Source organism: Lactuca serriola, chromosome 4 (assembly GCF_051521515.1).
Source record: "Lactuca serriola cultivar US96UC23 chromosome 4, Lser_US96UC23_V15, whole genome shotgun sequence".
NCBI classification, from domain to species: domain Eukaryota; kingdom Viridiplantae; phylum Streptophyta; class Magnoliopsida; order Asterales; family Asteraceae; genus Lactuca; species Lactuca serriola.
In genome coordinates, this window is record NC_136411.1 from 190,386,669 (window position 1) to 190,402,811 (window position 16,143).

The 16,143-nt window shown below is 37.1% G+C and overlaps 1 protein-coding gene across 2 annotated transcripts in view; it reads right to left on the reverse strand.

Annotated features, from left to right (window-relative positions):
* The window catches only part of LOC145103083 (uncharacterized), a 30,420-nt gene extending 14,754 nt beyond the window's left edge, over positions 1-15,666 (reverse strand). The window contains exons 1-2 of one of the 2 annotated variants that reach the window (XM_079040623.1): positions 15,521-15,666; positions 15,260-15,398 (exon numbers count right to left, since the gene is read on the reverse strand). In XM_079040623.1, the coding sequence (XP_078896749.1) occupies positions 15,260-15,398 (139 nt within the window). In that variant the 5' untranslated portion in view covers positions 15,521-15,666. Of the gene's footprint in view, positions 1-12,476; positions 15,153-15,259; positions 15,399-15,520 lie in introns of those variants that run through there. The other variant, XR_013706355.1, reaches the window with a different exon arrangement.
* Between the last annotated feature and the right edge of the window lie 477 nt (positions 15,667-16,143).

Below are 16,143 nucleotides of genomic sequence, written 5' to 3' on the forward strand. Positions count from 1 at the left end.
ACATGGATAAGAGTCACGTAGACCCAGAATGAGTGCGCAGCCTCTGAGAAGAAATGGTAGTAGCACAGTGATGGATGGATTGAGAAGTTCAGAATTGGGAGTTTGAGAACTTTTCCCAGCAGTTAGTTTATGTAATTGAGATGGTTAGAAGCTGGTTGGGAATCCAGGATTGGAGGACCACCTGTCGGACGCATGAGAGTCGGAATGAAGATCCTGAGAACGGGTAACAAGAGATGTTTTCGTATTAGTAGCCAGTGTCTGAGGCAGCATGCAGGTTGCGTAGATTCAGGAGTTGGGAGGTTGGAAACTTCCCAACAATAGCTTCTTGTATCCGGATTAGTAGACGGTTGGTTTGGGAACCAAGCCGAAGAATTCCTCGACGAAGCGCTAAGTATATCAAGGATATAAGATGTCGAGGATGATGCAGAATTCAAAGACTGAGGGCTGGTTTGAGAAATCGGGATGAGGAATCACTAGCGGGACTAGGGATAGTCAGGATGTTCTCGAGATAGCAGTAGTAGTGTTGTAAGTCTGCGGGGGTAGCCGTAGCATTCACTAGCAGTCAGATAGCAGTAGTAGTGTTGTAAGTCTGCGGGGGTAGCCATAGCATTCACTAGCAGTCAGATAGCAGTAGTGGTGTTGTAAGTCTGCGGGGGTAGCCGTAGCATTCACTAGCAGTCAGATAGCAGTAGTGGTGTTGTAAGTCTGCGGGGGTAGCCGTAGCATTCACTAGCAGCCAGATAGCGTTAGAAGGTTGTAAGTCCGCGAGTGTAGTCGCAGCCTTTTATCAGATTGGGAGGTAGCATGAGCGCGTGTTAGACGCGGGAAAGCAGTTGTACCCACCAGTTCGGGTGCAGCAGTGAGGATATGGGAATCCACGGGTTAGATTTCGGATTTCCCAAATGGATCAGTTATGGCTAAGTCAGCAATTTGGGTTATAGATCGTCACATCAGTTATGAGATCAGAGTAGCAGTGGACCGTTGGGGTTCGGGTATGTTGCGGGCTACCGTCAGTCTGGGAGCCATCATGTTGTTAGTCGTGGAATTGACGATGTCAGGATGTGACGTATGGACCCGATCGGTTGGATCGGAAGGTTGCTAGAGCCACAGTGACAGGATAACTAGTGGAAACTAGTCCTAGAGGAAGATTTCGTTCAGAAGTCGTGGAAGCGACTAAGTGAGGAGTCCCTTGACTCCATAGTTGGGTTGGAGTTCAGTGTTTCAGCCAGTTCAGTGCTTCAGGCAGCTCTGTGTTTCAGCCAGTTCAGTGTTTCAGGCAGCTCAGTGTTTCAGCCAGTTCAGTGTTTCAGGCAGCTCAGTGTTTCAGCCAGTTCAGTGTGTCAGGCAGTTCAGTGTTTCAAGCAGCTCAGTGTTTCAGCCAGTTCAGTGTGTCAGGCAGCTCAGTGTTTCAGGCAGCTCAATGTTTCAGTCAGTTCAGTGTTCCAGGCAGCTCAGTGTTTCAGCCAGTTCAGTGTTTCAGGCCGTTCAGCGTTTCAGTCGGTTCAGCGTTTCAGGCAGTTTAGTGTTTCAGGCATGTTCAGTATTGCAGGCAGTTCAGTGTTTGGAAGGTTTCAGGGTTTTGGGTCGGTATTGTATTTACGTTGGAATGCAAGTGCTGACGATATAGTTGGTTGATTTGGAAATGGCAAGTCCCTCTCAGCAGGATCAGTTGAGCCTTTTGCCGAGTATAAGTGATCTGTAAGGATAGCTAGGTAGGTAGCTTTTCGTTCAGGAGGGAAGACTCGAGTTAGTAGAAGACGAGTAATCAGGTGGGATAAAAGCAAGATGGTTCCAGCAGCATCGTTTCAGTATGAGCGGCAGAATGGATAGAACAGTTATAGATAGTCGAAGTATCTTCAGGAGTCGCTGGAAGAGACTAGGAGTTTGCGATGGAGTGTAATGACCGGTGGGAGTCCGGTAACTCCGATATCGGGAGATAGGTTAGACCAGAGTAGTCTCAGTGCATCCGGTAGGCGGACGGGAGGCAGCAGGATTTTCAGTCGGAGGAAGTAACGTTGAGGAAATTATGGAAAAGAGAAGGATTCAGTATGTTCCAACGGTAACGATCGGCGTGGTGAGTGGCTGGAGTGACGGACAAAAGGGTGTTAGATTTTCCAGACAGAGAATTGGAGGCAGTTCGCAGGCAATTGATCATAGCAAACTTCGAGGACGAAGTTTAGTTTAAGTGGGGGAGAGTTGTAACACCCCAAAGTTTGGAAAGCCAAGAAAAGAAAGAAAACCTCAAGTTTAGGGGAGACTCGGCGAGTCCATGGAGGGACTCGGCGAGTCCGAGCGGGATCCGGGTTGTGGTGGAAGCGACCGACTCGGCGAGTCGGCCAAGGAGACTCGACGAGTTGGGTCTGATCGAGGAAAACCCTAAATCCGGGACTTGGAGCCTATTTAAGCATCTCATTCTCTTTCCTAAGGTTCCTTTACTGCCTCTCTACCCCAGAACACCAAACCCTAGCCGCCATATCCGTTTTTGAGCTAGATCTTGCCTTGAAGAATGCACTAAAGCTTGGAGGAGGGAGAAAGACATTGGAGGTGCAAGAAGGGACTGTAGATCTGGGATTGTGGAGTCATTTCAGACCAATTGGAGGTAATAAGCTGTTGCTTGGACTCCCTTTGCATCTAGATCTATTCTTATGTGTGAGTTTTGGTCATTGTTGGTATGATATGTAACCAATTCGAGTTGGAGGTTCAGATCTGAGGTTGCTACCTCAGATCCATGTTGGTTTTGGTCTTGAATCCCCCTAAAGTATCAGCCCTTGGTATGTAGAAGAAGCATGTTTGCCATAAACCCTAGTTTAGTGTGTTTTGAGCATAGATCTCTCAATCTACACGTAAAGTTTGCCACTTTACGTGGGGAATAGGCCCTAGAAGTATGGATCTATGAGTTGGAAGTTCTGTTTGGCTCGAAAAGCCACTGCATGGTTTGAGGACTGGATAGACTCGGCGAGTCCTTCGAGTGGACTCGGCGAGTAGCTTGAAGATGAGGAGGAACTCGACGAGTAGGATGAACAGCTCGTCGAGTCGGATGAAGTTAGGCATGGACTCGGCGAGTTGGATGAACAACTCAACGAGTTGGTTGAAGATTGTCTAGGACTCGGCGAGTCTCTTCTTGGACTCGGCGAGTCAGATCGCGAAACCCTAAACCCTTTGAGTTGAGACTCGAATCAGTGAGTTGGGTGGTGACTCAGCGAGTTGGACAGGACAGGACTTGGAACAAGTTGGACTCGGCGAGTCATGGACTGACTCGGCGAGTCGGGTCGCGAATAAGAAAGACCCTGAGCTTATGAACTCGGCGAGTCTTTAGGAAGATTCGGCGAGTAGGGTTGACCTAGAAGGTTGACTTTGACCAGAGTTGACTTAGTTGACTGTCAGACTAAGTGTTATATGTATATTGATAGCTCGGAGAGCTAGAGGAGTAGCGGTTCAGGGGATTGTCGAGTAGCAGCCAGAGGTTTATCAGCAGGGCTCAGCAGTTCAGGTGAGTTTCCTTCCAGTAGGAACGGGTCTAAGGCCACAATGCCGGCCCGTTTAGCTAGCAGTAGTTTCGGATGTTGACCTGATACAGTAGTTAGTAGGTTTGATGCCTTCGTGGCTCAAACAGGATATGAAGTATTTTATATAAATTATGTGTTACTTTCAGCTTACACATAGATATGAAGTATTTTATATAAATTATGTGTTGTGTGTGCATATTATCTGTGTACTTGCTATCTATGCTGAATGAACGATTTTATAAATTTTTTTTAAAATGATATAAACTGTATATGTATTTTATATCTACAAAATGTGTTGGGTAAAACATGGGTAGATGTAATACTTGCTGTGTGACAAAATAAAATAATGAGAGACCTCGTTATAGATGTTATTGATGATCCAATCATCTAGTGGAGTATAGATGACAACCACAAACTATTCTAGACAGTCCAGTGGAACGCTAGCAGGCTCGCAACCTGTAGGTGTTTATTTGAACTGTGTGCTCACCAGGTGTACTCCATCCCCCACATGGTTGCCTTAAGGACATTTATTGCTGAGGAATCCCCTTAGCAGTAGTGTCCATCCCGATGAAAGTCCTTAGACTAGGTCCCTTGTGTTAGATGTTTTAGGGACGTAAAGAGAGGATAACGGGAACGGGTAATCGGGTTTGTTTGGTTTGATAAATTTAATAAACTTATTTATTGTGGGTTGAAAACCCTATATACTCACCAGGTTTCTCAACCTGACCCACTCAGTTTATTTATATCACAGGTGTTGATATGAAGTCACATTACACTGAGAGATTAAGAAAATATAAATCACTAGTGATAATGAATGTAAGTTCTGTTTATGCTTATGTTTCTGTATTGACGATGACATCCCAAATGTTTTAAAATGAATAAAAATACTTTTCTTCGGATATGTTTTGAAAACGTATTTATCATGTTTTACTGGGAAGAAATTCCGCAACATTTTTATTAAAAGAGGTACTTTGATTTTTATAAAGCATAAACAAAACCGGTCTTTTTCTAGCCGTGAAAATGGGGATGTCACACGATCCAAGGATGGCCAACACAACCATCTCTTACTGAGTTCGAGAATCTGTTAGCAGGACAAGAAGCTTTAGCGAAAGAAATGCACGTTGTATAATTGTATTTGTAAAAATAGAAGAAAAAGCCTTGTATGTGGAAAGAGGGAAGAGGAAAGGTGTTGGATTAGTGTCTAAGTCCATAACCATTTTGGTATGTACTTGACCCGATTATGAGCATGGTCCTTTTGGGTTGCCTTCACCATAGAAATATGTAGGATGAATTAAGGAGAGAAATGTTTATTTATGATTTATTAATATATTATGAGAATAATATATTAAAGGAGAAATCATATTGTTTAATTAATATTAGCCAAGAATTAATTGATAATTAATTTTGTGGCTAAAAGAGATTAATTAAACTTAGGGGACTGGATTTATAATTATAAGATAATTGCAATTGGGCTATGGATTACCTAAATAATATAGGTTGGACAAATTCTATGGGAAGCCCATTAAGAATTCGTCCAAGGGATATGTTAAAGGAGTCCATGGGCTGCTTAGGGCTTAAGCAGGCAGATTAGGATTTCTTAGTTGTAAACCCTAATAGCCTACATGTATATAAAGGACCCTGTGCACCAAAAACGTGGTGAACTGAATCCTTAGGGTTTCTAGACGTTTTTGGGCAGCCTCCTCTCTTCTCCTTCTTCATCTAGTTGCTTAGTGGTGTTTGTGACTCCATTAGAGGTGCAACACTTGAGGCACTAAGCTTTCTGAAGCCAATCAAAGCAAGGAATTGATTGTTATTACAATATAACAATCAAAGGTGATTGTTAAACCCTTATTTCAATTCTTATATGATAGATCTAGGGTTTATAGCTTTGGATATTCAATTGCATATTCATTAGACAAACTAGATCGAAAAGCTATTAGGGTTTGCATGTACACCATAAGATTGATGTATTGCTCAAAACCAATCAAAAGGAAAATTCAGGTCAAACTAAAGCTATGTCCAAAAACGTTACTCGGAAAGACATAAAAGTCAAGATTCGGAAAAGAAGTCTCGTGAATTTGTCAAGGAAGGGTCATCGGGAGAGAAGAATCATAAATCTGGTATGAAGAATAATTCGATTTCTGTATCACAATTAACTTTAGCCTAACACTTTGTATTGCTTGGTCCTAATGATGTCAAGATTTACAAGCAATTTCAGACTCCATCAACAACAATCCTACAGGGACATCAGTGCGAGTCCATCTATATTCTCTCTGCCGAGTCAGCATATGTAGACAAGACTAAAAGAACCAGAATATAGACTTTGGCATATACATTTGAGCCATGTCAACTATGAAAAGCTTGATTTAATGATGAAGAAGAAAATGGTTAATGGTTTACCACAACTAAAAGTGAGAAAAGATATTGTATGTGCTGGTTGTCAATATTAGAAGGCTCATCAACAACTATATGAAAGATCACGCTATCAACCTAAAGCTCCTTTGGAATTGGTGCACTCTGATGTGTTCGGACCAGTCAAACAACCATCAATTAAAAGTATGAAGTATATGGTGACCTTTATAGATGATTTTTCACATTATGTATGGGTCTAATTTGTGAAAGAGAAGTCTGAGACTTTTTCCAAGTTCAAAGACTTTAAAGGTGAAACTGAAAGAATGGCCAAAAAGATTATACGCTGCCTTCATTTAGATAATGGTGGGGAATATCTTGCAATTGAGTTTGTTGACTACCTAAAGGCACATAAGATTGGAAAATAGTTAACCTGTCCCAGCACCACACAACAGAAAGAGGTCTCTGAAAGAAAAAATCATCATTTTGTTGATATATATGGAAGTATGATACATGACAAAAACATCCCCGGGTGTTTATGGGCTGAAGTTATGAGAAAAACTGCTTATGTTATCAACATAATTCCTCAGCAAGGTATGCAATATGTGTATCCATTCGAAAGAGTGATGAATGTCAAGCCAAATGTAAGCCATCTCCAAGTTTTTGGACGTGTATGCTATGTGTTTATACCAGGGCATCTTTGTCACAAGATGGAAAAAAAGATATTAAATGCATATTTGTAGGGTACCATCAGGAAAGAAAAGAGTGGTGGTGTTGTGATCCATTCGCTGTGAAATGTTATGTGTCAAGAAATGTTGTCTTTAATGAAACATCATCATGGTGGTCAACAAACCATGAAATCCCACCAGATTCTGAACAACTTAAGGAGGAGTTAGAGTCTTCTAAAGTTAGCTTCAATTTTGATGAAAAAGAGATTGTAGTTGAAGATAATGAAATTAAAGTACAAAACCAGCAACCATGGCAAACCAGTGTGTTTAATCAAACCAATGTCATCAATGAGAACGTTGAAGCGACAACCCCTAGAAGATCTACAAGACTCAGAAGGCCAAACCCTAGATATGCTAATACTGTAATAGTTGAAAGCAATGTTATTGAACCAGATTCGTCTGATCAAGAACACACAAAATAGGAGTGGATCAAACCGATGGAAGAAGTGGTAGCCCTAATGAGAAACGAAACTTGGGAATTGGTTCCAAGGACCAGTGATGTGAAATCCGTTTCATGTAAAAAGGTATACAAAGTAAAATATCGAGCAGATGGTACTAGGGAGAGATTCAAATCCCGCCTAGTAGCCTGTGGATTCTCTCAACAATATGGCTTGGATTATGAGGACACTTTCAGTCTAGTAGCCAAACTCACTAGTATACTTGTTCTCTTAGCCCTATCAGCAAATAAGCATTGGAATCTGTGGTAGATGGATGTGATCAGTGCATTTTTATATGGCAATCTTGACCATGTAAAACACATGGAGCAACCAGAGGTTTTGAAAGTAAGAAGTTTCTCAATCACGCGTGTAAGCTCAAGAAATCTCTCTATAGACTTAAACAGTCATCAAGGGCATGGTTTGGCAAGATAGGTTAGTTTCTCTAGCATAACGTGTGTAAGCTCAAGAAATCGCTCCATGACCATGGCTGATGCGAATCTCTTTGTGAAGAAAATTGGAAACAAAGTGGCAGTGGTACTGGTGTACGCTGATGACTAGATTATTACATGCGATCTTGATGAACATATTGTACAATTGAAAGAACTTGAGCACTCGTTTTCATATGAAGGACCTTAGCAAGCTGAAACACTTTCTAGGGTTGGATGTAAACTATGAAGATGATGATATAGTGTTGCATTAACGGAAATATGCTACTGATCTGTTAGAGAGATTTAGCATGCTAGAGTGTAAAGATGTTGTGACACCTATGGACTCTAATGTGAAACTATGTGCCAGTATGGGAAGAGAACTAGAAGATACCACAATGTATAGAAAGATTATAGGAAGTCTCATCTATCTCAGTCTAACAAGACCCGATATAGCGTTTGTGGTTAGTGTTTTAAGTAGGTATATGCAAAATCCTAGGAAGCCTCTCCTTGATGCCATTTATATAGTAATGAGGTACATCAAAACAACCTTTAACTATGGAGTTAGGTTCAAGAGGGAGAAAGACTGCACAATATTAGGTTATTGTGATGCTGATTACGCATGAGATGTAAACACCCGTCGCTCAACTATGGGTTATGTTTTCATGCTGGGTTCAAGTGTAATTTCATGGTGTAGAAAATGTCAACCCTCAGTCTCCATTTCCACTATATAGGCAGAGTAGTGGGTTGCAGCCATAGCAGCCCTAGAGAGTATTTGTCTTGTGCTGCTCCTGCAAGATTTGAACTAGGTGGTTGATTATAGCATTCATATTTTTTGTGATAATGCGTCTTCCATACATTTTGATGACAATACAACTTTTCACACCCGAACCAAGAACATTGAAGTTCATTATCATTTTGTTCTTGAAAAAGTTCTAAAAGGTGAAATTGATTTGAAGTATGACATATTTATTACTAAAAGCTTGACAAACAAGAAGCTAATTGAATTCTGTGACAAAATGGATATGGTGGAAGCTTGTGTTGAGAGGGAGTATTGAATTGGAAACACAATTACTCTTCTCCTCTCATTCTTCGTGTCATGCATGCATGTGCAAAGCATGCCTCTAGTAGTTTATGTTTACTTTCCTTTGTTTAAATAAGTCTTTGCCTAGTTAACATTTTTCTATTTTCCTATCTTAGTGGTTACATCTTTTCCTTGCAGTTTATGCTCTCGTTTTTAAGCCTATATGGCATATTTTCTTCTCTAGTTTTTATCAGTGTTCTAAAAGGCACGCCATGGTGTGAGGCGTGGCTTCACCGTTACGAAAATCCTCATAACGTTGCTGTTAGGCGTGGCGCGTGGCAAGGCGTGAAATGACGCGCCATGGCGCATTGTGACATGTTATCGCGTGTGTTTTTTCGTTTGAGACACAATTTTTTGCTCTTTGTTATGTCTTTTCTAATCGGAGATACAAGTATTGTGGTTTTTGTTAACTTTTTGTTATTAGTTATTGATCTAACACTTATAAAAACTAGTTATATACTTATATTTAATATAAATTTATATTTATGTAGTAATATAATTTTAAATTAATACAAAATCGCCGCATTACATCACGCCTTGAAAAACGCCATGGCTCACCATGACTCGTTAAGCTTGAGGCTTGACCTTACCACCACGCCACACCTCACGTCATTTAGAACATTGGTTTTTATGCATCAATGTACACAAGTTAGTGTTATGTAATTGTCTCTCTTCTACATATAATTTTGTGTCTCTTGTTGTGTACAAGATACATAGCTCATCTTCAAGTTAACACATAATACATAATGAACATATGCGAAATATACGATAGCATTAAACACCATAACCTTCATGTTGATTTGGTGGAACATGTCTTCAATGCTTATATAAATCGAGTCGTTGACAATTGGTACAACGATTAGTTCAACGATTAGTTCGACGATAGAGATGAAGAGTCGGGAATGTTTGAAGGAGATCCTGATGATGATTTTGACGATGTTTTGAGTGAAGATGAGCAACAATGGACTATTTTAATATTTTTAGTTTCGTTTGAATTTTAATGGAATAATTTTTATTTTGATTAAGTATTTTTTAAAATTAATGAAATAATTTTTTTTATTAATCATATATAATTATTATATTATATTTTAATATATTTAACAAAAAAAAGGGAAAAAAATGAGAGTTAGTGAGAAGTGACAATTTCCTATCTATTAAGGGGTGAGTGAAAAATAACACGGAGCTAATGTGATAGACAAAAAGTTAGAGGAAGTCACAAGCCTTAGTGAACTAAAGTGAGAGGTTGGAAATTGGGTTGTTTAAAATTTTTAGAGTAAGATTAGGAAGAGGTAGACCTGGCAATGGGGCGGTTTTGGAGCGAATTGACCTTGATCCAAATCCTTTTAACAAATTTGAAAATCCAATTCAAACCCGCTCCGTAACCCGCAAGGTTTTAAATTAACAAATCCATTCCCTTATCCACTGAATCAACGGATATCCAAACCCGCCCCGTAACCCATAAGCTTTTTGAATTATCAAACACATTTTACTTAATTCATAAAATAATATTTCTTAAATAAAATAAATGTTGATTTAGAAAACACATTAAGTACTCGAGGACTTCCGATTGGAATTAAAAATCAGTAGTGTAGTAACTTCTGATTTATTTTTTACTGTCAATTGTAGTGATAGAGAATAACAATGACAAACTATCTTTCACTTTGTGAATGAATTTATTGATTTATGAATGAAATATGATGATTTCTTGATGAAATATAAATGAAATGACATCATAATTCTTAGTAGAAGACTGGAAGTCTAGAAGTTGACTCCTTGATTCTTATGTATAAACATTTTGGACTTTGGCATTTTTCCTTTGGACTTTCAATTGAAATTAAAATTAAACTTTAAGTAATATAAAATACAAACCAATAATTCAAAAATTATACGGGGCGGGTTATAATCAGAGCGGATCAGTAATGGTTCATACCCGACCCTTTTAATAAAAGGGTTAGCGGGTATGGGTCGTTAACGGGTAAACGAATCAAAAACTATGCTCCAAACCCATATAATTCTTAAGGGTTTGGATCGGATCAAGGTCAAAAACCGCTTCATTGCTAGGCCTAGAAAGAGGGTAGATTTAGGTTTATGGATTGTGTTTTAATTCTCTATTTGTATCAAAGAAGTAGTAAGTGTATTTTTGTTTTTTGTTCAGTTGTCCCGTTACCATGAAAAATGAGGTTCGATGAGACTCACCTCGTTCCTGAGTCTCATTTGAGGAGGGAAGGCGAGGCAAGCAAAAGGAATAGAGGGAAAGGATGATAAGATCTTCTTCCCAAGTTTTTTTTGGGACGATTTGGAAAGAAAAGAAGAAAAGATAAGGGAATATCTTCCTTTCTAATCTTCCTCCTAAATTGGAGAGACTTGGAGAGAAGTCGATCGTATCCTCATCCTTTTTTTTGAAGTTTACACAATTACCCTTTCATATCACTATATAGAAAGATGATGTAAACCAGAAAACATATTACGTACAAGATTTTGCACCATTCAACGTCTTTAAGCTTTGTCCCGGCAACCTCAAAGGTAAAAAAAAATGTTTCTATGTTCTTATTTTAGTTCACTGTTATTATTTGCTTTGTCCTCAACCATGAACTGATCCTAAAGTTTTGGCTTTTGTTGATTTTTCCCCTACTTTATTTTCATACTTCTGTTGCTAGTGTATTTCTTGGCTTGTAATTTATTTTGAGATTAGTACCTTAAATATTTCTTGGATTATTAAACTTCAACCCATCTCATAGTTTCATGGAAGTTATTGGTTATTTGATTTACTGTATATTCATTTTGTTTACATGGGTTTATATACAAAATAACATGGAGCTACAACTAAACTCTATATCCATATAATCACAAACTATTGACACATGAATAACATAGCCTAAAGACTAGGACTCTTTGAATAAGTTAAAAAGACTAATTCATATGAAATTAATGAGTTGTGTATTAGCCATTATTAATTAAAAACTAGTTTTTTTTTTCATAAAACATGTCACATTGTCAATGGATATTTTTGACCTATCTTCACCAACTCATTCTGAAATTAAGACAAATGCAAGTAGTTCATCTAATTTGCCTTTTGATGGTTCTTTTTAGTTTGGTTCATTTTCGGCCCATTGATATTTTACTTGTGTATTATATATTGGTGGTATATTTAGCACGAGGGGCATAATTGTACATTTGTAATTTTCGTTTGACCTCAAACTTATCATATTTATTCTTGAATTCCGTTATTCCCCCAACAAAAACTTGATTTTTGTTTGTTTTCTAAAACAGTTAAGAAACATTGGTATTCTTTTCTAATTCTGGTAGGAATGTAAAAAACTTTTTATATACATATTTTTTTAGCGAACAAACAAAATGAATCATTAGATGATTCAAAAGTAAGATGATCCACAAGAAAAAATTTAAAAAAAAATTTTGATGATTCATTTTTAAGTAAATCTAAAAAAATCACTTATATGACAATTTTAGTGAATAACAACAAAATCATCATAAAATGAATCATCGATATGATTTTTTTCAGTAATTTTCTTTTGTGAATCATATTATTTTTTATTATTTTAGTAATTCTTTTGTTTAGTTCAACAAAAAATATATAGAAAAAAAACTTATTATCTTCCTATCAAGCTATATCCATATTAAACTTTGATATGGATATATTAATAGTTAATGGGTTTTAAATTAATGGTATGTTAAGTAGATAGTTCGTAACTTTATTTCATTATTTCATTTTTAAATTAACAAAAGTATATAGGTTCTCTCAATCACTCATAATTACCATAGCTATGCCATTTACGTAAACAGTATCACCACTTCGTTGTTCAGTTGTATACCTGCTAGACTAGTATTTTTTTTTTTCATAACAATAAATGCATTGTGTAATAATAATAATAATAATAATAATAATAATAATAATAATAATAATAATAATAATAATAATAATAATAAAATTCTGCAAAAAGAAACATAAAGTTGTTGATAACCTGGGCATGAATACGGCACAGTAAGCAAAAGGGAAAATGACTTATCAAGGTGATTAACTTTTCGGTATGTTCACATCTGGGTAACTATCTTTTTTTTGTATATATTTAGGTAACAAACTTGTTGGAAGTGTTCACATATGATCATTATGACCTGCTGTAGCCAGGGCCGGCCTTACCTTTAAGTTAACTAAGCCCTTGCTTAGGGCCCCCAATTCTAAGGGGCCCCGGTTAACCTAATTCAGCAAATCCCGATTTATCAATTCTTCCTTCTTTATTAGCGCACGCCACAAAAAATGAGCGAGTATTCTTCCTTCTCATGATTCTCGATTCACGGCAGAAACTAATCTCATTTGAATATTGATCGATTCTTGATGAGTCGATTTTGGAAGCTGCTCTTCTTCCTCTGATTCTACATTGTTGATTGGTTGTTCAAAAATCAAATTAAAGTAGGCTGTCAAGAAGACAAGAACTGAAAGTTTGAAACTGTATGTTTTTCTTCTTTTTCTCTATTGTTGATGCTTCTGGTGCAACTGCTTCTCTTGGAGGTGAGTGCGACTTTTACTCATTTTGTTGTTCTTCTTTCTCATTCTCTATTGTTAAACTAGCTTTGCCTTTGATTTGTGTTAGCCAAACCACTAAATGGCACTAATAAGTTTCAAGTTCAGCATGAGAACTTTGATTTTTAAGTAAATAGCACAGACTTAATTATTAACAGCTATGTAGCGGAAGATCAGATTCTGATGATTAACCTCCATGTTATATTGTTATCTTTTTTATTGATCCAATCACACCTAATATGCATATCTTACTGTGTTGCTACAAGTTTGTAGTTGATGTTTCATCATTATTGAAAAATAGAAGCTGAAAACGATGCCTTAAAAGCCTTCTTCTCATATTATTGATCTAGACTTTGGAACTGACGTTACCTCATCTGGATTTGTAAAGGACTTACATGTTGATGATGCTTCATAAGAGGTGTTTTATTTCGGTTGGAGCTCACAACACCAGCATGTCCAGTCAAGAATATGGTAATTGAATCACAAATATCATTCTTTTGTGAAAACATAATGTACTTTAAAATGTGAAATATTATGTTTTTGTTGACATGTAATGGAGTGAGATTTAAAACATTCTTAAGAACAAAGTTTGAATCTTTTATTACATAGGTACGTTAATTGTATCCAATATTCTAATTAAAAGTTAACTAACTCGAAATACATATTTAAAAAATGAACATAAGTTAGTGTACATAATTGTTTATTAGGTGTTATAAATTGGAAGATGCTAAATTTTCGTTTAAGGTAATAATGTGTACACTAAATATATTGATTTTGTTTAGGTCATTGATAAAGAGTCAAAAAGATTACAAAGTTAGGAGTGGTACAACTTTTACTGTAGTATAAGGTGAGTACAAAGGGCCCCAAAATTTTGGTTTGCTTAAAGCCCCCAAACTGGTTGAGACGGCCCTAGCTGTAGCAGGTTACATCCTAGATGTGAACACTTTTGACAAGTTCGTTACCTAGATGTGTAAAAAAAATAGTTACCAAAATATGAACAAAACGAAAAGTAAGAGTAAATTACACGAATGGTCCCTGTGGTTTGGAGGAATTTGTGTTTTTGGTCCCTAACTTATTTTTTTTATCTCGGATGGTCCCTACTATTTATTTTTATTGCGCGTTTGGTCCCTGTCTTACCTAAAAAGACTATTGTGCCCTTATTAATTTATTTTTAATTAGTTTTCTTATTTATGTATTTATTTTTTATATTTAAAAAAAAATAATAGACCCTACATATCTGTATCTCCTCGGATGATCTCTATTGTTTATTTTCTAATTAATTTATTTTTTAACTCGGATGATCTATACTGTTTATTTTTGTTATGTGTTGGTCTCCGTTTTACCTAAAAAGACTATTATGCCCTTATTAATTAATTTTTTTAATTAATTTTCTTATTTATGTATTTATTCTTTATATATTTAAAAAAATTAATAGACCCTACGAGTTAAAAAAATAAGTTACGTAAGACAGGGACCAAACGTGCAACAAAAATAAACATTAGAGACCATCCAAGTTAAAAAAATAAGTTAGGAACCAAAAACACAAATTCCCCCAAACCATAGGGACCATTCGTGTAATTTACTCTTACTTTTTTTTTGTTCATATTTGGGTAACTACTTTTTTTTTGTACATCTCTAGGTAACGAACTTGTTGAAAGTGTTCACATCTAGGATTTAACCTGCTACAGCAGGTCATAATGGTCATATGTGAACACTTCCAACAAGTTTGTTACCTAGATGTGTACAAAAAAAAGATAGTTACCAGATGTGAACATACCGAAAAGTTAATTACCTTGATAAGTCATTTTCCCTAGGCAAAACAACATGAATAGTTCCGAACAAGGGTATAATTGTAAAGCTGCATGTTTTCTTTTTCTTTTCTCTTCAAATTTGGAACACATTTTTTTTATTACCATTTCTTCTCTTTGGAATTCGAACTTAGGAACACGAAAATACAATTCCTTTCTTTTCCCTCTGTATACTCATTCCTTTTCTTTTTCTTTCCTCGTGGGAACAAGGTGTGATAGTGGAAATAGCAAATGGAAGGTTGTGAGCACATTCAAGAGTGTTGAGAGGTTCTTTGTTTCTCCAAATGCGGATATTATTAGTCAGTTTTTGTAGAAGTTCTGATCTCAACAAATGGAGCAATGCATCTAACGAAATAAAGAATGGAAAATGGCTAACAGAAGTTACCTAGAAGTAGATTCTGACACGGTTTTGAGTGTGATCCTGAAGCAACCGGAAATTGAGTTTCGTGCCACGAACGATTATGTTCATCAATTGCGGCCAAGCCTGAGCGCACACCTGCTGATGGATGTGAATGATGGGACATCTGCACAAAGACACCATTCTTGATTAGAACCCTAATTGATCGACACCATGACTAGAAAATCAGATTTTTTTTTGTTCAACTGAGTTGACAATGTGGATTTGGTGTAACTGAACTGACAATACCTCTACGTCAGTGAGCTAGTATTGCTTATGAACGAATGAATAAAAATTTAAAAGGCCTCAAGATATTTAAACCATGTTTGGTACGTGGGAATCAGGTAACGAATGTAATTGCTTGTTATGAGAGAATGAAAAAGCAAGCATTGGAATCGCGTTCCTTCAAAAAGCATGTTTCTATTCCACATAGACACCATGTGTTATTTTTTATTCCTTTCCTCAGCGGAATGATATCTACCGATTTTACTCTCTATCATTTTGGTTTTGAATCTTCAAAATCACATCTCCGTTTCAAAAAAAAAAAAAAAAATCTATTCAAATTTATCTATTTGAAATCAGTTAAAAACCAAATGAATATGCAGGGCCGGCCCGAGCCTAGGGCAAGCTGGGCCACGCCCAAGGCACCAACAGTAATGGGGGCATCAATTTTATGGAAGTTGTTATGGGTATCTTAAATTTGGGCCAACAATTTGATCCATAAGTCCGACAACCAAGTCTAGTCCTTTGAAAAAGGGAGGCATCCTAGACGTGTGCAAAAAAACCGGTTCACGATCCAAACCGGTGTCCGAACTGAAAACCGGTTCACCCCTGAACCGGTCCAAGCTAGAACCGATCTGATGTAGAACCGA